Raw genomic sequence first — 25,203 nt, forward strand, 5'->3', positions numbered from 1 at the left:
AGTAAGAAGGGCGGTCCCGGCGCAACAACATCCGCGTCACGGTGCTGCCGGAGTCCACAAATGTGGGCAAAATGGAGGACTACATGGAGAGGTTATTGGTTGAAATATTTGGGGCAGAGCAACTGTCCCGGGTGTTCATAGTAGAACGTGCACATCGCTCTTTGGCAAAACGACCAGCGCCTGGAGCGCCGCCGCGCCCCATAATTGCCCGCATACTCAATTATAAGGACAAGGATGTCATTTTGCACCTAGCACGGGAGAAGGGCACCATAGAGCATCAAGGCAATAAACTAGAATTTTTTCCTGACTTCACGATGGCAGTGCAAACTGTGCGGAAAGAATTTAATGCGGTGAAGCAACTTCTCCGAGCGGAAGAAATACCATATGCCATGCTGTATCCGGCTCGTCTGCGTCTGGGGCACCTTCTGATAACAAAATCTTCACTTCACTTCTCCAAAATCTTCACTTCTCCAAAGGCGGCCATGGATTATGCTAAAAAACAAAAGAAACGAAAGCGTGACTCCACTGTGGCGCAAGATAGGGAGGAAGAGCTGCACGACGAAATAGCATGAGTCTTTGTTCTTTTCAAACATCTCAGGGAGCCTTGCTCATCTTGACTGGGGTGCTGCTATACATTGCTGTGCCACTCTTATCTCTGGAGGTTCTGCACTACATGACTTTTGGATGGTACTTTTGGATGGTGGGGTGGTGGATTTCTGTAACTTTACACTTTTCAATGGTGGTATACACAATCTAGCTGATATTACGAGACATAAGCGCTGTTTGAGTTATTATTCTGTGTGCATAAGGCTGGCTTTATAATATTACTCTTTCAAGCACAGGTTGTGCATTTGGGAGGGCTGTGTGCTAGTGATCAGATAACTGCTAGAAATCACCGTTAGTCACAATGTTGTTCTGTATTATTTGTTGTGCAGCGGCTCTGTGGGTCACTGTTTGGAACACAGCCTCTCCGTCTGAGCTGAGGGGGTCTGCTATGGGAGGAGACATGCTGCTAGTGTGGCAGGGGTGGGCTGTTCATTCGAGGGGCTCGGTCCTCTTCCGTTTCCTCCATTAACAGGAGCTGAGCGTCTCTACGCCCCCACTTGTGGGAGAACCCCACTATATGTTTGGAGTTGGGTTGCGGGTATGGAGTCTGGGGGTTTGGGGACGGCTTTGGCAGGTTGGGGGAGCTGAAGTGGGAGTGGGGAGGGCAAGGGATGTTCAGGGATACCAGGTCTGGGTCATTTGTTCAACTGGTGTAGGCGGGAAGTCGGGAGGTCTGGAAGATGGACAGGGAATCTGCCGGTTGGAGTACGGCTATAACTATAAGATGATGCCTAAAGACGGATATTTGGTCTGTTGCCTTGTACTTGGCAGCTGGTACGTAGGGGTGAGCTTGCTTTATATGCTTCAAGATTTCATGAAGGGTGGGCCCTATGGATAAGGGGGGCAAGATCAATTGGATCACATTGAATGTAAGGGGACTGAATCGTCCGCAAAAGACAAGGCAGGTAGTGGCTTTTTTAAACAGACACGGAGTGCAGGTGGTCTTCCTCCAGGAGACACACCTCAAAGGGCGGGCGGCAGAGACAGTAGCTAGGCAATGGGCGGGTACTAGATTAGCGTCAAACTACTCCTTATATGCCCGAGGGGTAATGATTCTAATTTTAAAAAATGTACCATTTGTTTCACTGCACAAGGATGTTGACAAAGAGGGTAGATATATTGTTTTACATGGGAAATTGTGTGGTACGCTAGTCACAATGATCAATGTATATGGTCCAAATATTGATGACCCTGAATTGGTGTAGGCGGGAAGTCGGGAGGTCTGGAAGATGGACAGGGAATCTGCCGGTTGGAGTACGGCTATAACTATAAGATGATGCCTACAGACGGATATTTGGTCTGTTGCCTTGTACTTCGCAGCTGGTACGTAGGGGTGAGCTCGCTTTATATGCTTCAAGATTTCATGAAGGGTGGGCCCTATGGATAAGGGGGGCAAGATCAATTGGATCACATGGAATGTAAGGGAACAGAATCGTCCGCTAAAGACAAGGCAGGTAGTGGCTTTTTTAAACAGACAGGGAGTGCAGGTGGTCTTTCTTCAGGAGACACACCTCAAAGGGCGGGCGGCATAGACAGTAGCTAGGCAATGGGCGGGTACTAGATTAGCGTCAAACTACTCCTTATATGCCCGAGGGGTAATGATTCTAATTAAAAAAAATGTACCATTTGTTTCACTGCACGAGGATGTTGACAAAGAGGGTAGATATATTATTTTACATGGGAAATTGTGTGGTACGCTAGTCACAATGATCAATTTATATGGTCCAAATATTGATGACCCTGAATTTTATGTCAATCTATGGAACAAGGTGTATGCTTTGCCACCCTCAGCAATAGTTTGTGGTGGGGATCTGAATGTGACATTAGATACAGCGTTGGACAGGAAAGATGATCAGCCCTACACGCACAGAAAAGCAGCTGAAGCGGTGCGTGATGGAATGAATGGGCTTGGATTGGTGGATGTGTGGCGATTGGGGCATCCGGGAGTGAGAGAAGGTACTTGTTACACGTCGGCACATGATACATGGTCGCGGCTGGATTATTGGTTGGTAACACGGGATGTTAGCGGCTGGGTGATGAAAGTGTGCCATTTGCCTAGAACGCTGTCGAATCACGCTCCTGTGTTTATGGAAGTGTGGTTGCCATCGCATGCACCTGCTCCCTTTACGTGGCGTCTACCGACTGGTGTTTTAAAGGACCAAGTGATGCATGAGGAGCTGCGGACAGTTATTGAAGAATTTTTTGACAAAAACGTTGGCTCTGTTGATACCATGGGAACGGTATGGGAAGCCTTTAAGGTGACGGTACGAGGAGCGTGTATAGGAAAGCAGGCGGGAGTGCTCAAAACGCTGAGGGATTCCATGGTCAAGCTAGAGCGTGAATTGTTGTGACTCGAGCGACAACATGAGCGACAGCCGGCTAACTCTCTACTGGCTAACATCCGAATGAAAGTCACTGAGTATAACGACCTGGCAGGGCAAGAGATTAAGTTTTTGTCCAAACGTACAAGGGCACGGTATTATGGTGAGGGAGGGCGCCCGGGCCGCGGATTGGCGGACAGAATTAAGGAGCCATGGGCTAGGCACTGTGGCGTACAGGAGATTAGGAATGGGTATATCACTGTGACGAGTGCGACTGGCGTACTGGATTGCTTTGTGCAATATTACGAGCAGATGTATGGATATAGGCAGACGGCAGGGGAGGAAGAGAAAGCGCAATATCTGGAAAACATAGCGTTGGTCGGGCTTTCGAAGGGACAACAAGATTTCTTAATGCACCACATTACAGAGGGGGAGTTTCGGGACGCCATCGCAGCTCTGCCAAACGGTAAGGCTGCTGGAACTGATGGCTTACCATCTGAATTGTATAAGGAGTATGTCGATTTGCTACTGCCTCATTTGGCGATGGTCCTGGAGGAGGCCTTAGAGCAGGGACAATTGCCAGCAACAATGAGGGAGGCATTACTGGTGGCTCTGCCGAAACCGGGCAAGCCTTTGAATCAATGCGAATCATATCGGCCTCTGTCCTTGATGAACATGGACGTTAAGATTATTGCCAAGGTATTGGCGACACGACTGCGCCTTGTATTGCCGGATATGGTGCTGCCGGACCAGTCCGGTTTCGTAGACGCTGCGAAAGCGTTTGACTCCGTTGCCTGTCGATATATGATCACAGTGCTGCCTCGCATGAGAGTGCAGTTTTTCTTTACGTCCTTAATTACTTTGCTGTACACACAACCGATGGCGCGGGTGTGGGTTAACGGCCATGTGAAGTCTCCATTGGCTGTAAGGAGGGGAACTAGGCAGGGTTGCCCCCTATCACCATTACTGTTTGCTATACTATTGGAACCTCTGGCATGCATTTTGAGACAGAGGTATGCAGACACGGCATTACGTTTCCCTCTCAGGTCTCTAGCGGTATCTATGTACACCGACAATATGGTTCTGTACGTGAGGGAGCCTGCTAAAAATTTGGAAGGAATACTTCGGGAATTTATTAGGTTTGGGCGTTTCTCAGGCTTATCCATAAATTGGGATAAATCCCATTGGAATTTCCGTTGGCATGGGCGACGGAACCTGTTCGTTATCTGAGGATCTGGGTGCACAGGGACTCCCAAGAGATAATTAGAGCTAACTATGGAGTGGCTATTTCAAAATTGGAAGATCAGGTAACGCGCTGGATTCGGCTGCCGCTCAAATTTGCTGATCGGGTTTCTCTGATCAAAATGGTGGTCCTTCCTAAATTTTTGTACTATTTTGTTAATGTGCCTATTGCCCTGACGTCTCATTTTTTTGCGCAGCTTCAATCATTGTTAATTACATTGGCCTGGGCAGGGAAGAAGCCACGTGTAAAGTGGGACATACTAACTAAGCCTTATGAGCTGGGAGGCTTTGCCGTGCCGGACATGCGACTATGTTATCTATGCGCTCAGGCACATTTTGCTGCTTACTGGCTTTCGGCGCCACCATATACGCCGCAGGTAGCACTGGAGGCGAGCGCAATTATTCCGATGCCCCTAAAGGCGATGATCATGAATCCGTATTCGGTGTTTGACAGGGGTGAAGTGGACACGGTACAGTGTACGTCTAAGGCTTGGGGGGACTTAGGCAAGCGTTCGAATAGACTGCCGCTATACGCCCCGGGTATGCTGTTGCTGTATCATGCAGATATATCAGTTTCAAGTGAAATGGGAGCTTCACAGTTGTTGCAGGATGCTGGGATATGCACTATGGGTGATGTCTTTCCGAGTGCTCGGTTTCTACAGTTGCAGAACGTATTGGAACAAGTGTCTAATACAACAATGGCCATGTTCATTTATGTCAGGCTGCGAGCTGCGATAAGCGCTCTATATCCCACTGTCCCGGATGAGCCGCCTGTGTTGGGTGCCTTGCAGTTGCTATATACAATGACCAATCGGGTGAAATTGATCTTGCGCTTGTACCGAGCGTCACAGGAGGATGAGGGAGGAGGCGGTATGGTTGCTAAAGCACAATGGGATGCGTGTTTACCTGATCCATTGACTGATGATGAATGGTCAGAGTGCTGTTCTGCGACTGGTGGTTTTGCAGCTAATGGAAATTTTCGTCTCATCCACTATAAGTTCTTACACCAATGGTATTACACGCCTGCACAATTGGTGAAGTATGGTCTCCGTGAATCGTCTGTTTGTGCACGGTGCGGATTGGAGGGTGCTGACTTTATCCACTTGGCCTGGGGTTGTGTCCGTGTGCATGCGTTCTGGGTGGCTGTAACGGCGGCACTATCTGAAATGACGTCACTTACAATTGCTACTGACATGCGCTTATGTTTGCTGGGTATGGCCTCTGGAGTACCAGCCGGAATGAGACGATTGGTAGTGTTGGCACTGCAGATTGCTAAGTTAGAGTGGCTATTTGTTGGGGTGGGAGACGAGCGCCAGATGTCAAAGTATGGTTGCAGGACATGGCATATTGTCGAGATCAGCTGACTTGTTATTATGAAGAACTGCCTGCCGTCTCACGCCTGCGTGATGTTTGGGGCCCCTACACCAAATATATTTTGTCTAAGCTTGATGATGATTGAAGTGGAATATGATGTATGGGTCTGGTGACTGGAATGGTTTCCTGCTCGGTTTTGCCTGACTGGATGTCCACTGTCGAGTTGTGTTTCTGATACTGAGGTACCTCTCCTCATCATACAGGTATCCATTATTGGGTTGGCGTTTGTAAAATTCTTAGCACCACCTTCGGATGCCTGTGGTACGTCTTCTTACACTGGAGAACTCTTCAGCAATGCGCATAGTTTGTCCACTGCCTTGACAAATGCTGTGATATATCCTGCTGGCCTTGAATGACTTCTGTCTTTTAGTTTTGTTTCTTTTCTGCATTATGGACTGATGACCTGATTGGATCCCTGGGTTATTGGGGAGGGGGGATGTTGAAGTACTTAGTTGTTACTGTTTTATGCCTAAAAATAAGACTGATTGTAACTATATGATGATAATGCAAGACTCAGGTTCCTAATGTTGACTTGTTGTAACATCGCGCCGTTGGTATCCACCATTAACTCTGCACAGTTGATTGATGTATGGACTTGGAATTGCTTTGCGGCCGGCCCTAGCAGCGGGTTGTAGGCCAAATGCTGTGTTATGGTAATAAGGTACAATAAAGGTCTTTAAAAAAAAAACATTAAATAAGAAATAAAAACATACAATTTCCTGTTACACTGTGAGCTTGACAAATTTCAGTACCCCTCTATTTTTCAATACGATAAAATGCATTCTTCTACTATTCACCCGTGTTTAGAAATATTATTATCATTTGACTAATTTGTTGTACATATTCTTCTGACTAAAGCTGACGTTTTCATATTAAAGTAAACCTAAAACTATAAGAGTTTCTCTATTGCCAAAGGAAATTTTAAATATTTTTTTGCAAACATATAATGAAAGTTTGCTACAAATGAAATAACTTGAATAACGAAAATTAATCTCACAAACAAATCCCTTGTTGGCACACTTACCTTTTTACTTTTAAATGAAGCAATTTTTTTTGTTAAATGCAGCTTGTTTTCCCAATGGGAAAACGGGCTGCGTTTGCATAGAAAAACAATAAACTTTGAAGTAGCATCTTGTAAGCACAGGCAGTGGTTCACTTCCTGTACTTAAAACGTATGTTATCAATATTCTCAAACAGAGCTGGACTGAGAAGGCAAACCAGCCCTGGCAGTTAAGTCGTACCGGCTGTGAGTGCGTTGGGCGGTCAATATTACTGGTGGGAAACACTGCTGCTGCTTTTGGTACAGGGGGACGATATTGCAGCACTGCTGCAAAACCCGCCCCCCTGTATCAAAAACGTCCCCCACCCTTCCGGCCTCCAGGAAAACGCCCGGTGCCTGCTAAGGCCAGTTCGGCCCTGTACGTACCATACCGATTCAGTCTTAGGGATGCATGTGCAAAGCACGCCCCTTCCAAATACTAAATCATAAATGGCGATTCGGTAACAAGTTACTAAATCACATTTTTCATCTTCAGAATCAGGCCGTTTGCGACTGAAAAAATGCTTAGTACATCTGGCCCTTTATCTTAGATAATCATAACCATTGACCTGCATAATATAAAAGAATTTGTAGAACCTTGTTTGAATACACTCTTTCCAGTTTATGTTTCATAACGCGGGGCAACAGGTTATGTGTGAATTGAGATGTTGTGCATTGTCCTGCTTTCTTGCCATTCTTCTGTGTGATCTCAGAGGATGCCACAGCACCTCCAGCACCCATAGCTCCAGCACCACTGCAGCCCAGCATTTCTCCTTCTTTGCACAGACTAAAGATAGAGGGGCATATTACCAACAACTAGCGATAATTTTTGTCTCTAACTTGTTTAGAGACAAAAATTATCGCCGCACATCGATTTTTATCGCAGATAAACCTTGCTATTAGCAAGGTTTATCGCAAATGCGATAAAAAACGGCCGCAATGCAGGAATACCGCTGAAAAGTCAGCGATATTCATGCATTATCGAGCAAATGCTCTTAGCCATGTTATCCACCTCCCATTGGATAACATGGCTAAGAACTGCTCAGGGCAGGTGTTAGCTTTTGGAGATATTCGCGCTTAGCGCGAATATCTCCAAAAGTTGGTAATAGGAGATAGCGATGTTAGGGACTGTTTCCAGTCTCTAACATCTTGGCACGCCCACTTTGCATGTCATTAGTGATAAATATCACTGACATGCAAACCGGGGCCCAAGATGGTCGCTATCTCCTTTTAGCTGTCACTAACTGGTGTTAGCGACAGCTTGGTAATAGGGAGATAATTTTACCTCCGCTTTCTTGGCTTTTAAAGCCAAAAAAGCAGAGATAAACCCCCTTGATAATATGCCCCAAAGAGTTTTTTCCAGTATGTTCATACCATAATGACGTGCTGGTGTATGCATACTTCAGCAGATAGGTTAGGTGCAATGGCAAGCCATTGATTTATAGATTAAATTAAATGTCCTGTCACATGATTTTTAGTCATAGAAGGAAGACTCAAGTACATAGCTTTGATATGCTTTTCAGATAACCAGAACCCACAATCTGCCCAGGGTTCGGGATCTCTGGCAGATGTAACTATCACCTCATTTTCTGATTTTCCTCAAGACCCTCAGGACGTATTCAATGGTGGACATCTAATGGGATTTGAGGATGGGAATATTGAGATAAATAATATTTTATTCCAGTCATTAATGTGCATATAGTGCCCTGGAATGGGAACATCCATGACTGCGTGGTAGTTTAACTGTGGAAGCAGGACCTTTACTTAGCCAGTAAGCTTGATTTACCATACCCTTAGTCCAAGCGAATGAACGGCATATACCCAGTGGGCCCCACAATACCTATCTGATCAACCTTTCTAGGCATTTATTCTTGCATCACCACTTCGTATCAAAGTAAATCAACAATAACCTGCATAAAATGTTTTGCTCTGTATAGACCCTACCAGTTGTGAGTAGTTTTGACAAGCATTCTGTGGTTGATGGTTGATTCACCAGTTCCACCACCACACATGCTGTTAGCAGACAGTGAACACTGGCAGGTTGAAGTGAGTGGAACTCACAAAGGTATGAACTGCGCCTTGCTAATAACAATTTTAAGCACTGGCATTTAATATTTAGTATTATTAAGATAATTTTTACAAAATAAGCACTACATATATTGTTTACAAAAACAATTTGTACAGTAGGATTCTTTTCACCGTTGATGTTTTCTTTCTCACTAAAATAGTTTCTTACTAAGTCAAACACTTAAATATACATGAGATACACTGAACATTAGACATTGGGTGCATTAATACCACCGTTTTGTTTTTAGTTCACTTCCGTGTTGTGATCATAAGTGTCAGTGCTGAGGGCCCAATTTAGTTTAAGTTTGATGGACAAGGTACTTCATCACAAACGTTGCAGAGTATTCTGGCTGCCAAAGGCTTTCATTTAGAGATGGCCAAACCTTATCATTTCTGTCGGAGCCCCCTTTGGCTCCATCAATAGAACACTTTCTCCGTAGGATGGACATAACTTGTTTAGGGAGGACGGTGTAAGGTTATTTTTTTTCTCTGTTCATGCAGGGAAAAACCTGACAGTGAGGTACAGAAGAAACAACAATGCCCCCACACCCTGGGAGGGAACTCCCACGGTGAGGGAGTCATTCGTTTTATGTTTTTCTAGAACAAACTCCTGCTTTGAGATTTTGTTTCTGAAAAACAAAAACAATTAAAGAAATGAGTGAACAGCCATCAAATAGGTCAGCAAATGTCCACCAAACATATGGACATTGAAAGGAACCGCTGTGACAGTGGTTACTTTGAATGTACAGAGAACACTGCAGGGCCAGACGAGCAGTAGTCCATCAGGTTAGTAAAGGAAATGTCCTCATTCAGCCTGAGTGATGAAGTACTATCCGTGAAATTCACAATCAGGCCCTAAATCTTAAGCATGTATGAGCTGTGTTCTAAAAATGTCAAGGGTTATATTCAGAGTTTAAAGAGCTTTATTGAAGCAGTTAGAAACATAGGTACAATATACAAGAATACTTATAAAAGAAAAGCATTAGATTAGCAAACTGAGTGAATAATTTGATGGAATAAATGACACAAGAATCAAGGGTTATATTTGACTGCCAATAAAAGCAGAATGTCATTAAGCAAAAAATGAAAAATATTACAAGCCTATCCTATATTACCTACCGTGCTCCGGAGAACGTGACTTGAATGCATGAGTTGTTTTGCGCAATGAGCTTCCACAAGCACTGAGCATTGTTTGGGTAAGAATATGGGTAACCGGGGCTGGTGAACGTCCCATACGACTGAGACAAGATACCACCACAAGAGGAGTTGCCTAGAGGATGAAAGGACACGTGTAATAACAAATTAATATGAAGACAAGGAGGAGGAATAATTGATTTTGTTTATTAAGAAAAAACTGCACGTATACTCGCAAAAATTGTAGCAAGTTAAGAAAAACGTTTACCTATGTCGCTACCAACATTAGGACCATCTACTATCAGTTTTATTACCTGAAAGATTGCTTAACCATCAATTATGCATACTGAATGAGTTTATTATGAATAATTTGTTATAAATAGGACTATTTGACCTTTAAAATTAAGCAAGGTGTGAACGTAGGCGATTTTGCCTTTGAAGGTGTCTAATGTTGAATTATGTTAAGGGTGTCCCTAACAAATATACTCACCACTGTGTAGGAGTAAATAGTGAATGCGCTGTAAAATTTTCTGTAAATTAATCAATAGTAGGAATTTGTGATATGTGGTGTGTAGAGCTACGAACAGTGATTTTAATATTATTTGTATTTTGTTGTAAGTACTTAAATTTTTCTTTCAAAATGCTAGGTGTATATCTAATTGAACATGCATTTTTCTTCAAATTTACAACCATTATAAATGGAAAGGGGAGACCACTCGGTCACCCCGAACGTATGGATGGGTGCCCCGATCCCCCGGGAAACCGTTGCGGGCGAGGGGCGTGTCCCGGCCGGTATGCCCATAGCGGCGTGGCTGGAGCACGCCCCTACCGCCCAAAAAGGGTTGTCCTAAACACCCGCCCGGAAGTCCGTGTACCGATGGGCATGATGGGGGCGCGGCCCCGCCTTCCCGCTGCTGGATAAAAGGCGCGGGAATCCAAGGAAGCGTCTTCTTGTTCCTGCGCTCTGAAAGCTGCACCACTCGTCGCTCGTGAGCCCTCAAGGGAACAAGCTGCAGTTTTTTTAACTTGTAATCGTTGTTTTTTCTGTTTCAGTCATCAAGGCGTAGCTGGAGTTCGAGTCACTTCAGGAAGACAGGCTGAGCTAACGTTGAACGCGGACATGCCTGTCAAGAAGTCTGGAAAGTGGTCCGAGATGGAACGTATGCTGCGTACATTGGTGAACCAGGTTTCGGCGATGGACCGAAAGTTCGGTAAAGTAGACCAGATTGGTTGCGGCTTAGCGACCCTCAGGAAACAAGTTGAGGCTCAAGCTGACCCCTCAGGGCGACCTAAGAGAGTTATGGGGCTGGCTTTGCCAAACGTTACCCCGGGGAAAAATGAGGAGGGTGAAAGCGGGTCCTAGCGAGGGCCCAGTCCCGATGGAGGTACCACCGATCCCAGTTGCGCCAGCGGCCAGCCCGGTACCCACACCGGATGGGGGTTTGCCAATCCCTGTGGTTATCACACCGCTGGAGGACGATCAAATGTCTCCTGAATTAGCGCTTCAGGAGGCATTTTAGCGGCTGTGTTACCCTGGTTGAAAAAGGGAGTGGGGGGATCCGCGGCTGTGGAAGACCTGGCCGAGGAAGCTAGACTGATTATTGAACAGTTACGGCAGACAAGGGATGCTGGGGCAGCGAATGTGCCTTCTATTTCCCCACAGGTGGCGAAGGTGGTCCCGGCAGATAACCAGGATAAGGTGACGGACACGGCTGGAAGTGCGGCGGGAGCCGGTAAGAGATCGCTACCGCTGATGGTGGAGGGCGCGGTACCCTCAAGGCGGGAAAGCTTGGCGCAACATGTTCCCATGGTTACTAAAGAGATGGTGTGGGCCAAAAAATACATTAATATGTTTTCACTGTTGACTGATCATCGAGAGTTAGAATATGCCAAGACCCAGAAAGATTTATGGCACCCCAGTGTATGGCGGGCAAAAATGGCGGAATTCAGGGTCGAGGAGTCGATGATGAACTGGATCAGGGCCTTTTCTATCTTTGTGGCGATTATCACTGAACGTACACCAGAACTGTTGAGTGACTTGGCTTGTTATCAGAGCAGGATCACGAACTTCCATGAGAAGTATGGAGTGGAAAGGGTATGATGTGGCTTTTAGAAAAGCAAAAGAGTTCAACGAAGCATTGACTTGGGATTGTTTGGATACGGTATCATGGCATGCGCAGCTCTTGCCAGGAGCAGCGGGGGGTTCGGGGTCAAGCACGAATGGCTCCAGGGCATTTCCACAGAGGCAGTCACAGCCCTTTCCTCAGAACTACGGGGGGGAGTCTCAGCCTAGATCAGGCGGGAACGGAAATAAGCGAGGGGTGTGTTGGGGTTTCAATAAGGGAACGTGCAGCAGGCCGCAAGGAACGTGCAAGTTCAGGCACGCGTGCTCCGGTTGTGGTAACACCTCACACCCTGAAACTAGCTGCCGGCCAGGGCCAATGGCACCGGAGGCAAAGGGGGTACCAAGCAGGATTGATACGGTGCCCCGGAAGTCCACATCTTCTCCCATAGATATCTTGGCTTTGACCCCTTGGCTGAACAGATACCCTGATCATGCGTCCGCCGGGATTCTGCGAGATGGCTTCTCATATGGCTTCAGGATCCCGGCGGGTGATTTTCAAGGGACCGCCTCCTGTAAGAACTAACTGTCCATTCAGCACAACCCGGCGGTTGCCGCCAAAAAGATCGCCAAGGAGGTTAGCATGGGGCGAGTGGCAGGGCCTTTTTGTGACCCACCAACGGCTGATTTTGTATGCTCCCCATTAGGGGTGGTGCCAAAAAGGGACTCGGGGGAGTACAGGCTCATTCATAATTTGTCGGCACCAAAGGGGGCTTCTTTCAATGAGGCGATCGACCCGGAGATTTGCAGTGTAAAGTATGCATCTTTCGATGACGCAGTGGTGCTGTTGAATCGCTTAGGCCCCGGTGCATTGTTAGCAAAGTCAGACATTGAATCTGCATTCAGGTTGCTTCCGGTGCATCCCCAAGATCAGCGCTTGTTGGGTTTTACGTTTCAGGGGAAATACTACATGGATATGTGCATGCCAATGGGTTGTTCAATTTCGTGTGCCTATTTTGAAATGTTTAGCTCATTTCTGGAGTGGGTGTTCGCAAAGGCCACAGGGCACCAACATGTGATGCATTATCTTGATGATTTCCTCTTTCTCGACCCAGCGGGCACTCGGGACTGTGCACTGGCATTGCAGGACTTCTGCGTGCTCATGCGGGGTTTCGGGGTTCCATTGGCGCCAGGTAAGACAGTGGGGCCGACTACCTCCCTGGAGTTTTTGGGCATAGAACTAGACTCCGTGGAGGGGTGCTTCCACCTGCCGGCGGAGAAGATCGCCAAATTCAGGGCTTCCTTGTTGCAGTGTCTCCGGACCGAGAAAGTGACATTGCACCAATTACAGCAGACAGTGGGTCAGCTTAACTTTGCATTAAGGGTGATACCGATGGCTTGCCCTTTCTCTCGATCCATTGCCCAGTAGGCCTCAGGGAAGGGCACTACCGCACGAGACTGTCGGCGGAGGTTCGCCAGGACATGCTCATTTGGCTGGCATTCCTGGCGGACTTCAACGGCCGAGTGGTCTGGAACAAACCCCCAGCCTCATCAGCAGAACTCGGCTTATGGACCGACTCGGCGGGCAGCGTGGGGTTTGGTGCAATCCTTGGAAACCGTTGGTCGGCACAAAGATGGCCGGCATGGTGGCAAACAAACGGCTTGACTAGTAACATTGGCTTTCTAGAACTCTTCCCCATCTGGGTGGCTCTGTCGGCATGGCCGGAGGATTTCAGAGACCGCTCGGTGGTATTTTGGTCCGATAACATGACTGTGGTTGAGTGCATTAATCAGCAGGCAGCACGCTGCAAATGGATGTTGCGATTGTTGAAAGAAATTGTGTTACGATGCTTGAGATTAAACGTACAGTTCAGGGCAAAACATGTGCCGGGGGGTACTGAATAATGCAGCTGATGCGCTATCTCGTTTCAAAATGCAGGTTTTCAGGGATTGTTTACCCTCAGCGGAGCTAGTGGCGGCACCATTTCCCGAAGCACTATGGCAAATCGGTGCCCCGGACTACAAAACCTTGTGGCAGCCAGTTTAGCGCCCAGGACAAGGAAAGCTTATGAAGGGGCGTTCCGCTCGTACTGCGCCTTTTTGGGTCCAGCAGGGGAGCATAGATGGGGGCAGGAGGAGTCCTTTGTCCAATTTTTGGTGGCACTTCATGGAGAAGGCCGGTCGGCGGCGACCGCTATTTGGTATAAGGCCGCCATATCATTTATGGCACAGCTCCATAGGATCAGGGACCCGACGGACTCCTTTCTAGTCAGGAAGGCTCTGCGCGGCTGGCGGTGCTTAGAAGGATGCAGAAAGGATAACAGGCACCCGATAGGATTTGATAAGTTGACCACCTTGCTGGCTAAACTAGAAGAGACATGCTCCTCGCCTAGCGAGGTAATACTATTCCGGGCAGCGTTCGCAATGGCGTTCTATGGGGCCCTGCGGGTGAGCGAGCTAGTGGCGGCTAATAAGAGAGATACGGAAGGAGGTCTGCTCAGGGATCACATCCAAGTAAGGGGGGATTCTCTGGTGATCTCGATAGCCAGGTCAAAGACGGACCAGGAGGCCCAGGGGAATAGTGTTGTGTTGCAGCGCGCTCCAGGTAGTCCCGGTTGTCCAGTGAGGCATGTTGAGGCCTACCTAAAACAAAGGTTGACAACGTGGGGGGGGGGGCTTGCTGCGACATACGGACGGCACCCCATTGACAAGGTTTCAGTTTCAGAGGGTGCTGGCAATTACGATTGCAGCAGCAGGCTTGAACCCGAGTGATTTTGGGACTCATTCATTCAGGATAGGGGCCGCTACAGAAGCTACGGCTCTAGGTCTGCAGGCAGACGAGGTGAAGCAGTTAGGCCGTTGGTCTTCGAATTGTTTCAAGAGGTACGTGCAACTGCACATGTTGTAAATTACTGATGAAGTGCACTCACGCTTGTTGTCTTTTGTTTGGATTACAGTTTCACGAGCCTGTGACGCAGGGCGGAAATTGGGACCGGCCCAGTATCAACTAACCACCGCATCAGAATTACGGAATGGAAGACGGGTGGTCTGGGTCGTGGGCCACTCATATGTGAGGCATGCCGGGGACATATTCAAGACAGGTGATGCGATCCACACATCTGAGGAATATGGGTTCAGGGCGTCATTCCATGGGAAGGGCGGCCTGTGTATTGACCGACTGCAAAGTTTTGTGGAGGAATTATTAGGGCGGCACAGGTCACCGCCATCTGTAGTCATAGTGCACATTGGGGGCAAAGACTTGGTAAGACTGGGCAGACGAGCTTTAATTGAGCACATACTTTCTGTAGTTAGCTGGTTAGCAAAAAGGCTCCCGGGATGTACGATTGCCTGGTCTCACATGATTCCCAGGAGGGTATGGCGGGGTGGTTTGTCCACAACAGCGTTGAACCACTCGGTAAAGAGGGTCAACAATAAAATGGAGAAATTGTTTCGCTCTGCTCATCTCCAAAGCATATCTCATGGGTGCATCTGGGGCGATCACTGTTATTCTGAGGATGGGGTACACCTGTCCAGGGTGGGTAATGACTTACTGATAGGAGACATGATAGCTTGGCTAGTGGGTTTGAGGAGACATGACCTATAGGAGGTGTGGGGGGCCAGATAGTCGGTCAACTATCTGGCCTGTGGCAGTAAGGTCATGATCGGTGAGCAGTGATTTCAAGGTCCCTATGGGGGGCACCACCCACTATGGATGGGAGCGCCCGGGGGGAGGCAGCCATTGGCACCTCCCACGGGGGGCTGCACCCATTACGGATGGGTCGCCCAGGGGGAGACGGCCATAGGCCCCTCCCAGGGGGAGACGGCTATATGCCCCTCCCCAGAATTTCCCGGGGGCCGGATATCCGCTCCGGCGGAAGAGAGTGCAGGGAAAGGGGGGGGAGTCCACGCTGTCCTTCTTACGGATACCTCGCACGGGAACTCGGACGACCTTTAGATGGCGTCGAGTGAAAGGGGGCCCACACGACAAGGGAAGTTACAGTTGGCTGTGAGGGTAAAGTCCTGTGCGCATGCGCCACTCACAAGTGAGCAGAACCACAAGGGTGGCTGGGCCCAAGGGGAAGGAGGGTAGGCAGGGCCTCACAATATGAAAATAGAAATGTTTGCCTATGCCTCTAAACTACTTAAAGTACACACTAGTTCATGTACAAGTAAACCACAACTTGTTAGTTTACAAAAAACAATTTATGTTTTCAATTTGGTACTCAGTTTATAGAAGAAAAATTCGCAACAAACAGAACTAAGACCACTATCAACCTCATGTCTTAGCCATATAAAAATACAAAACAATTAATACAAATATGCAATAAACCAAACATGTGGTGAACAATTAGAAAAACAGTGACTTATTGACATATACAAACATCACATTAAATACATGGACCACAAAACTTTATACATTTGTGAAACAGGGGCTCTTACAAACATTTAGGAACCCGGGGAGAGAATGGAAAAGAACGTTTTCAACAGTTAAACTCCCAAGACCTGAACAGGAGCTAATCAATTAAATTTCAGGAACATAGCCCATTTCTGCGACAAATAACAATGGCCAACTAGCCAAACAAGGAAAAGGAAGTGCCGACGCGTTTCGAATCCTGATTAACAACTTGCAGAATTCTCATCAGGGCAGTCTGGATCTAGTCCATGGGCACTGTTTAAAATAAGAAACAAAACAAAGTGTTTACTATCTAGCGGGTCCTCTAGCCACTATTCTCAGGACAGTGCGATTACCATACAGTTCGTACCTTGTGTAAATCCTGCCCACAGTCAGTTCTGGATTAGGGGAAAATGTCGTTTAGGCTTGGTGGCCTACGCTGCAACAGAGTAATGGGGTAAATAAGTACTTGCCAGGTACACGGGAAGGGAATGCTTAAAAGCCATTATCACTCAGTTACCTGCGTTATAACTGGAAGCTAAGCCATGTCTTCGCCGAATGGGGTGAAGTTCTTTTATTTTCTGAAACAAGGTGACAGAGTGCGACTTAGTAAACTGCTTGCTCGCTAACATGCTAGTCGCGTGTAGATTTTAGTGCTTAAAAGAATCCACTTACTTGGGCACCGATCTGCAGTAACCTCAGTGGGGGTTCTGTTTTTAGGACCGCGTTACTCCACGCAGAGAGCAGTTATTTATCTGTGAGGGTAAGGAGGGCACCGTGTTACCGCACTACTGTTTCGATGCTAAATAGATCAAAAGTTGCAATTTTACAATGTATCCGCATCCGCGCTAGTCGCGTGTGAATTTTACACTCTTTAGAAAAGTCCACTTACTTGGACACCGATTCGCGGTGACTTCAGTGGGGGTTCTGATTTTAGGACCGCATTTTTCAACCAGAGAGCAGTTGAGTAATTATCTGCGAGGGTAAGGAGAGGGGGACACGTTACCGCGTTATTGTGCATGAACATTACAATGTTAACAGTTTGAAAAGTGGCCGCTTCCGTGCTTACCGCAATATGTCTACAAAACCTCCGATCAGTGTACTTGCTCCACAGCGACAACCAAGGGGTATGAGTGTCCCTGGGCGTCGCCGGTCTTGAAACCCAAACCATGTAGTTGGTAAAGGGCCAATCAGATAAACGGCCAGTTAATGATGCATGCTGGGACCTGTAGTGTCAAATGTTTAGGGTCGATCCATGCCAATGTGGTCCATTTGAAGTCAGTCTCAGAATGGCCATTTCCAGGATGTGGATACAATGCTGTTGCGCAAGGAGGCGTATTTAATCCTAAAGTTTGACAGCGTAAATAAGGGTCTGAATAGCCTCAGTGAAATAAACAGGGCGTAAAACATTCCGTGCCGGCTGGCTGACACTACATGTCCCATAATGCACCTCAATGGTTCCCAAAAACCTTGATTGGTTCTTTGACACTACAGGTCCCAGCATGCATCATTAACTGGCCGTTTATCTGATTGGCCCTTTACCAACTACATGGTTTGGGTTTCAAGACCGGCGACGCCCAGGGACACTCATACCCCTTGGTTGTCGCTGTGGAGCAAGTACACTGATCGGAGGTTTTGTAGACATATTGCGGTAAGCACGGAAGCGGCCACTTTTCAAACTGTTAACATTGTAATGTTCATGCACAATAACGCGGTAACGTGTCCCCCTCTCCTTACCCTCGCAGATAATTACTCAACTGCTCTCTGGTTGAAAAATGCGGTCCTAAAATCAGAACCCCCACTGAAGTCACCGCGAATCGGTGTCCAAGTAAGTGGACTTTTCTAAAGAGTGTAAAATTCACACGCGACTAGCGCGGATGCGGATACATTGTAAAATTGCAACTTTTGATCTATTTAGCATCGAAACAGTAGTGCGGTAACACGGTGCCCTCCTTACCCTCACAGATAAATAACTGCTCTCTGCGTAGAGTAACGCGGTCCTAAAAACAGAACCCCCACTGAGGTTACTGCAGATCGGTGCCCAAGTAAGTGGATTATTTTAAGCACTAAAATCTACACGCGACTAGCATGTTAGCGAGCAAGCAGTTTACTAAGTCGCACTCTGTCACCTTGTTTCAGAAAATAAAAGAACTTCACCCCATTCGGCGAAGACATGGCTTAGCTTCCAGTTATAACGCAGGTAACTGAGTGATAATGGCTTTTAAGCATTCCCTTCCCGTGTACCTGGCAAGTACTTATTTACCCCATTACTCTGTTGCAGCGTAGGCCACCAAGCCTAGACGACATTTTCCCCTAATCCAGAACTGACTGTGGGCAGGATTTACACAAGGTACGAACTGTATGGTAATCGCACTGTCCTGAGAATAGTGGCTAGAGGACCCGCTAGATAGTAAACACTTTGTTTTGTTTCTTATTTTAAACAGTGCCCATGGACTAGATCCAGACTGCCCTGATGAGAATTCTGCAAGTTGTTAATCAGGATTCGAAACGCGTCGGCACTTCCTTTTCCTTGTTTGGCTAGTTGGCCATTGTTATTTGTCGCAGAAATGGGCTATGTTCCTGAAATTTAATTGATTAGGTTCCTAAATGTTTGTAAGAGCCCCTGTTTCACAAATGTATAAAGTTTTGTGGTCCATGTATTTAATGTGATGTTTGTATATGTCAATAAGTCACTGTTTTTCTAATTGTTCACCACATGTTTGGTTTATTGCATATTTGTATTAATTGTTTTGTATTTTTATATGGCTAAGACATGAGGTTGATAGTGGTCTTAGTTCTGTTTGTTGCGAATTTTTCTTCTATAAACTGAGTACCAAATTGAAAACATAAATTGTTTTTTGTAAACTAACAAGTTGTGGTTTACTTGTACATGAACTAGTGTGTACTTTAAGTAGTTTGGAGGCATAGGCAAACATTTCTATACTCACAAGTGAGGGCGGGAATTTGGTGATAGGGATCTGACACCGGATAAGACCTTGCCGTTGGCCCTTAATGTTAGAATGTACAAATTCGAATGTAATGCATTTGTCATGATGTTAGACTCGGCTAGGAAATCTTTGTATTAGAGATTTGTTAAGGTTAGCCGGAATACCTGTCTTCATCAAATGTAATTGAAGTTGAATTTGTACATGATACATAAAACGTTTTAATTTAAAGTTTTTAAATTTTGTTTCATATTTTAATAAATACGGCCGGGGGGGTCGTGAGGCCCCCCCGCCTTCCAAAAGTTTAAAACTGTGTCTGTCTCCTCCCATGGGGATTGGTGTTGGAAGGGGTGGCGGGCATCCCGGCCGATAGTGGGCTTTAATAGGGAAAACACATGTTGGTTGCCATCTACAATTGTCTATTCTCTATCATTTCAAGTAGTTGAGGTCTACTCATATATGATGAAAAATTGATGATATAATGTTTCAGGTTGTTAGTTGAGCAACAGAGCTTTTTAGGATGACTTTAAATATTTGAAAGTTTGATTACAAAATTGAACAATACAAATCCATAGATTTGCACTGATTCTCTTGATGACTTAATGCTCCCTATTTGTTTTTATATTAGAAGCTGTTGGAAATGGCCATTTCTGCAGGGTCACTCCTTAACATTTTGTCTTCCTTTTCCTCTTTTTCTGACCTAATTTTGCTTGGCCTTAGAACTCAGTGTTTGCTAACTGCTAAAATGCTTGTGCTCACTCCCCTAAACATGGTTTGTTTGCTGTATGCCCAACTGGCATATTTAATTTGCTTATAAGTCCCTAGTAAAGTGCACTACATGTGCTAAGGGCCTGTAAATTAAATGCTACTAGTGGGCCTGCAGCACTGATTGTGCCACCCACTTAAGTAGCTCCTTAAGCATGTCTCAGGCCTGCTGGTGCAGTGCCTTTGTGTGCTGTGTATACTACCATGTCGACTTGCATTTAAATCCCCTTGCCATGCCTTAACACCCTCTTTTATTACGTACATGTTACCCCTAAGGTAAGTCCTAGATAGGGCAGGGTACTGTGAAAAATAAAAGGTAGGACATGTACTTAGAAGTTTTACATGTCACAGATAATTGTCTAAGTCTTTGAATAAGTTAAGACCCATAGGGTACTTGGTATCAAGCTCAACTATGTATTTGCTTTCTAGTTGTCTTAGCTTCTTTTCTCAATTACCGCCTCGTTTGCTAACTGGAACTGTGTTGATCACAAAATATTGGATACAGTTAAGATTGTTATTATGTTCCTATTTTATGTGTTGACCCACAGGATATGCAGGGTCCGAATTTATGACCGTTTGAAGATGTTGCAATATGCTTACATACACTTGTAGCTTGGTGCTACCTATGTAACACAGCCTGCAGTTACATTGTAACACATAAACCGCAAATTCTGATCCGCATGTGTAACGGCTCTTTAGTTTTACTGGCATGTCAGAAAGGGCCATGGAATACGTAGTTGTATCAATTCCAAATTTACAGGCATGGCGTTGCTGTGGCTCAGTCTGGTTAAATGGAAAAGAAAGAAAAGAGGAAGCGCACGTTTCTAATATGTTTAATTTCACTATGCTTGTGTGTATACAATATTTTTTGCTGTTCCATTGTCTGTGCAGATATCGAGATTGTCTGGTTTGCTGACTGCAGAACACGCAACATATAGTTTTCCATGTGAAAAGCAATCCGTGTCTAGATGTAAACCACGCAATTGTAAAGATTGGCCCTGAGCTTTGTTGATGGTGATTGCAAACGCCAATCAAATTGGGAATTGCAATCTCTTAAATTGAAATGGCATATCCGTTAGAATCATAGGAATGCGAGGAATGAGGACATCTTCATCTTTGAAAGGTCCTGTGAAGATTGTTGCTTCTACGACGTTGCTCATTAATTTTTTTACTGCAAGCCACGTGCTGTTGCCAAGCTTTGGCTGGTTGATATTTCGCAACATGATAATTGGCACGCCGATTTTTAATTGCAGTACGTGGGTTGGCATCCCTGGCAGATCGAGTAAATTTAAAAATTATGTTGTATAATTTACCGCTTCATCTGGTTCCACAACAGTGTCGACGGACTTGTATGTGATTGCCTCGCTTTGAATGTTAGACTGAATAATGTTGTTAAGTTCGTACACGTCTTTGTTCTTGGCCGCAAGAATAGCTTGTTCACTCAGCCAATCGTGTTTCTTATAATTAGTTTGAATATTGGGAAATACTTTTTCAACCAATTCTTCTTTTGACGTTACTAAATTGCAGAAGTTATGAGGCAATGAAATTCGTCCTGAGGTCAGATCAACCGGCACCTTTCCGTTCAGGCGCAGATCAAGCGGCACCTTTCTGTTCCAGCTCCTTTCACCTGTTACAGGTATGACATCTATATATAAAAGCACGCGCGTATTCGAATGCAACGTTGTGTCAAAATTTCAAAGCAATCGGTGAAGTACTTTCGGAGATTTGAAATTTTGAACAATCGAACCGTTACATATATGTATATATATGTATATATATTTATATACATATATATAGGACCTTGTCTCTATGCAAAAAGTGTTTTTTATTTTGCCAATATCTTTGGCGCAGTTTGAAGAATCTTCGCGAAACTTTCATAACTGATGGCCTGCTTGAGTCAGCTCCTGTCTTGAAAGTTTTGGAATGATTTGTCAAGCGGGGGCCAAGAAAAAAGGGAGGTTCCAAAACACATTTTCTTTATGTACATTTTCATTGGAAACATCAGACAAGGCTATAGGCCGAACCCCGGAACGGAATTACACCAAATTTGGCAAAAAGGTAGCTCTTGGTTTAGAAAGAGAACTTTTTTTTAATGGTGTAAATCGTGACAGTAGTTCCTGAGAAATTCATATATTTAGAAACATAAGTATCCGGTGACCGCAGTGAATCCACGAACCCTCCTGATCATGAGCTTAACCAGGAAGTGTGGGCAGCCATCTTGTGACTCGGTTTAACCGAGTCACAAGAAAAAAGTCAAAGAACATAAACAAAGGAAGAAAAGGGGGCAGGGTAGAAACACCCTGACCCCCTAGGCCTGCTCAGGGGGTCCTACATGATAAGCAGTTTAAAAAAATATATTTTCAGCAGGATTCATGTAGGGTCCGCGAACTAAGCGCGGTCCCCCGGTCTTTGTTTAATGAAGCCCCCGGTTGGGCCAGGTGCCGGGGGCAAGGTCAATTGGGTTGTGGGGGCCTGTGGGGCCACCTCCCCGGGGCTAATTTAATGAGATGCGGAGGGTACGTGGCCCCTCCCACAGCCCCGTGGACCACCACCTCCCCAGGGCTTTTTGTAAATAATAATATGTGGTGTGGCTCTTGCCCCCCACTCTGCCCAGGGGACTGCCACCTCTCCAGGGCTCATTTAATGAGATGCGGGGGCATGTGGCCCCCCTGCATCCCCAGGGACCGCCACCTCCCTAGGGCTTTTTTATAAATGATAATGTGTGCGGGGCTCCTGCCCACCATGCTGCCCCATGGACCACCACCTCCCCGGATCATTCAATAATTACCATGTGGGGGACTTTTGTGGACCCACGGCCCGGGGACCACCACCTCCCTAGGGCTGCCCAGAAGATAGGAGGGGGGCTTCCCTCCTGGAACCCTCCATGGCCCTGGAGACCACCAACCCCAGAGCCAGCTCCAGCAATTTCCCCGGGTACCCATCCGCAGGACATTGCAGTTTGCTGTGGCAGGGGGGTAGCCCTGTTCCCGCCACACCATAGCAAAATGTTGCTTCTCTTCATGGAAGCGAGAGCAGGAAAACTGCTCTTACTTCCATGAAGCGAAGCAGAATTGCTTTTGGGCAAAGGAAGCTGAACGCTTGCCCTTTGTCCAAAAGCAATGCTGGCTCCTGCAGGAGGAAGGGAGCCGGAAGGGACCGCGGGGGCATTGGGGCTGCCTCGTAGTCCTCAGCCAAGAGGCCAAACTCTGGGGGCTGGGTTCCCCAGGGCCGAAAATGGCCCGAGATGGGGGCCACATGGACTCCTCCAAAATATATTTTTTAGAAGGGCTGGGGTGGCCCCGGGGGATGGGTTCCCCCTTACTTGGCCCTAAATGGTCAAGTAAGGGGGGCCTGCAATGTCAACATACCCATTAAAAAAAAAATAACAGAATTGGGCAAGCCCCGGGGTATGGGGTCCCCATGGCCAAAATGGCCCAGGAGGGGGGTGGGGTGGAAAGCAGCCCAGCTCCCATTTTTTATCAAAAAATTACCAGGTCTCGGGGGTGGGGTCCTCTGGCTGACATCGGATAATGGAAGTGGGGGACATTAGGAGTCGCGACCCTATCACGGCTCTTAGTGCGACCCCCAAGAGTAACGTCACAGTGAATTTGTGGAACTTTTTTATAGAGCTAGTGAGATTGAAGTTAATAATTACATTAAATTTGATAGAGTTAGAAACAATACGAAAATTTTTTAATTAAAAGTTAAACTTGAAAAGTGTATTGTGTTGTAGTATATTGAATTTATGCTCCAATTTTGCAAATTGGCAATGGGTTTGCAAATTTGAAAAATATTTAAAATGAGCATGTATGTTAAAAAAATGGGAGCAAGCTATTTTATCGCCAGCAAGGGACACCACGAGGTCGGCGCAGCACCTGTTGGGACAGGAGTCCCAGGGTCAACGTCGGAAACGCCGCTAGCGCCATCAGCCCATCCAGGCGCTCAACTTCAGTGCAAGGACTATCTGCCCCTGCATTCCTTGCTTTCACCGCAGGTGCTGCTGTGAGGGTGAGGTGCTTGTTGTCATCGTGCTTGTAGCGATGCCTCTACCCGCCACAGTGCGGGATGCACCCGGGCCAAGGGCGGGCCCGTCCATGCCTGTCATTGCCAGGAAGAGGCAGGGCAGGGCCAACCCCCTTTCCACTGGCATTGGGCATCTTGCCTGCTTAGATTCGCAGGACATTCAAGAACTGTCGTGGACTAGTCAAGGTACCGTTAACGCGGACATCTCCCAGCATTGCCCAAACTCTTTGATTTTAAATAATTATGATGTCTCTCCTGAGGGGATTGTGGGGCCGGTATAAGGGTGGCCTGTAGGGTTTTGTCCAAGGGGCCTAGAGGCCTGTTCATTGCTGATTGTGAAGACAGGTTGCTTTAGACCTAACTTGTAATATCGAGGTAGCATGGGAAAAAGGAAAACTATGGAGGGCAGTGGGGGAGAGGGAGGGGGAGGGGCGGGGAGGGATAGCAAACGGAAAATGGCTAGGAAGATACAGACACATGCAGGGAGTAACTGTGTACTGGATAGGAGAGGATAGACACCCTCATTAGCGAGTGTGTAGACATATTAGTGACAGATACAACATTGCATGTAGCAAATACTAAATCCCCACAATGCTCCACCCAACCAGCTACTTTAAACAACCCTACCACGGCCTGCTAACTAGCTATTCCAGCTATGTTTCGTAACCCCTAAAAAAAGGGGGACCAGGAATAGGCGGTGAGGGAAACCTAGATGCTGGAAGTGATAGCCAATCCTCAAATAAGTCATCTGGGAGTGACATACAGAAGACAGGGCCGGAAATCCCGTGCACTAATAGGTTTCTACTGCTGGTGGAGCTGCTGGAGAAGGACACCGAAATGGGACCTAGGTGTCACTCCCTCACCAAACACAGCATCCCGAGACATGTATCCTAGAGCCAGATTATAGATCTACCAATGTTCCTCTAAAATACTTACTTGACTAGAGGTCAAGGATTTGAGAACCATGATTGAGGTTCTTACTTCCCTGGCAAATAAGCTATTGAATAAGGACCATTGCTGTACCTCTCGCCCCGTGCCTACTGACTTTACATCTCATCAGGTGGTCTATCCAGAGCGTGAGATACCCACTGTAGGTAAGGCTCCCAAGTTAGCCTCTTTTAGCAAGCTAGCCCCCCACAGCCAGCTACGTATAGTGGTTCCAGCACCCTCCAGGACCGAACACCCAATAGCCCCTGGCTATGCCCAATACAGGGCAAATTGCAGTAGTGTGC

The 25,203-nt window shown here is 46.5% G+C and overlaps 1 protein-coding gene across 1 annotated transcript in view; it reads right to left on the reverse strand.

The window, feature by feature from the left end:
* Positions 1–25,203, reverse strand: part of LOC147662064 (CUB and zona pellucida-like domain-containing protein 1) — a 168,855-nt gene that overhangs the window by 92,251 nt on the left and 51,401 nt on the right. The window contains exon 5 of the mRNA XM_086951139.1: positions 9,769–9,919. Within this exon, the coding sequence (XP_086807265.1) occupies positions 9,769–9,919 (151 nt within the window). The remainder of the gene's footprint in view (positions 1–9,768; positions 9,920–25,203) is intronic.

Source organism: Lissotriton vulgaris, unplaced genomic scaffold, assembly GCF_964263255.1.
Source record: "Lissotriton vulgaris unplaced genomic scaffold, aLisVul1.2 SCAFFOLD_1121, whole genome shotgun sequence".
In the NCBI taxonomy this organism is placed as follows: Eukaryota; Metazoa; Chordata; class Amphibia; order Caudata; family Salamandridae; genus Lissotriton; species Lissotriton vulgaris.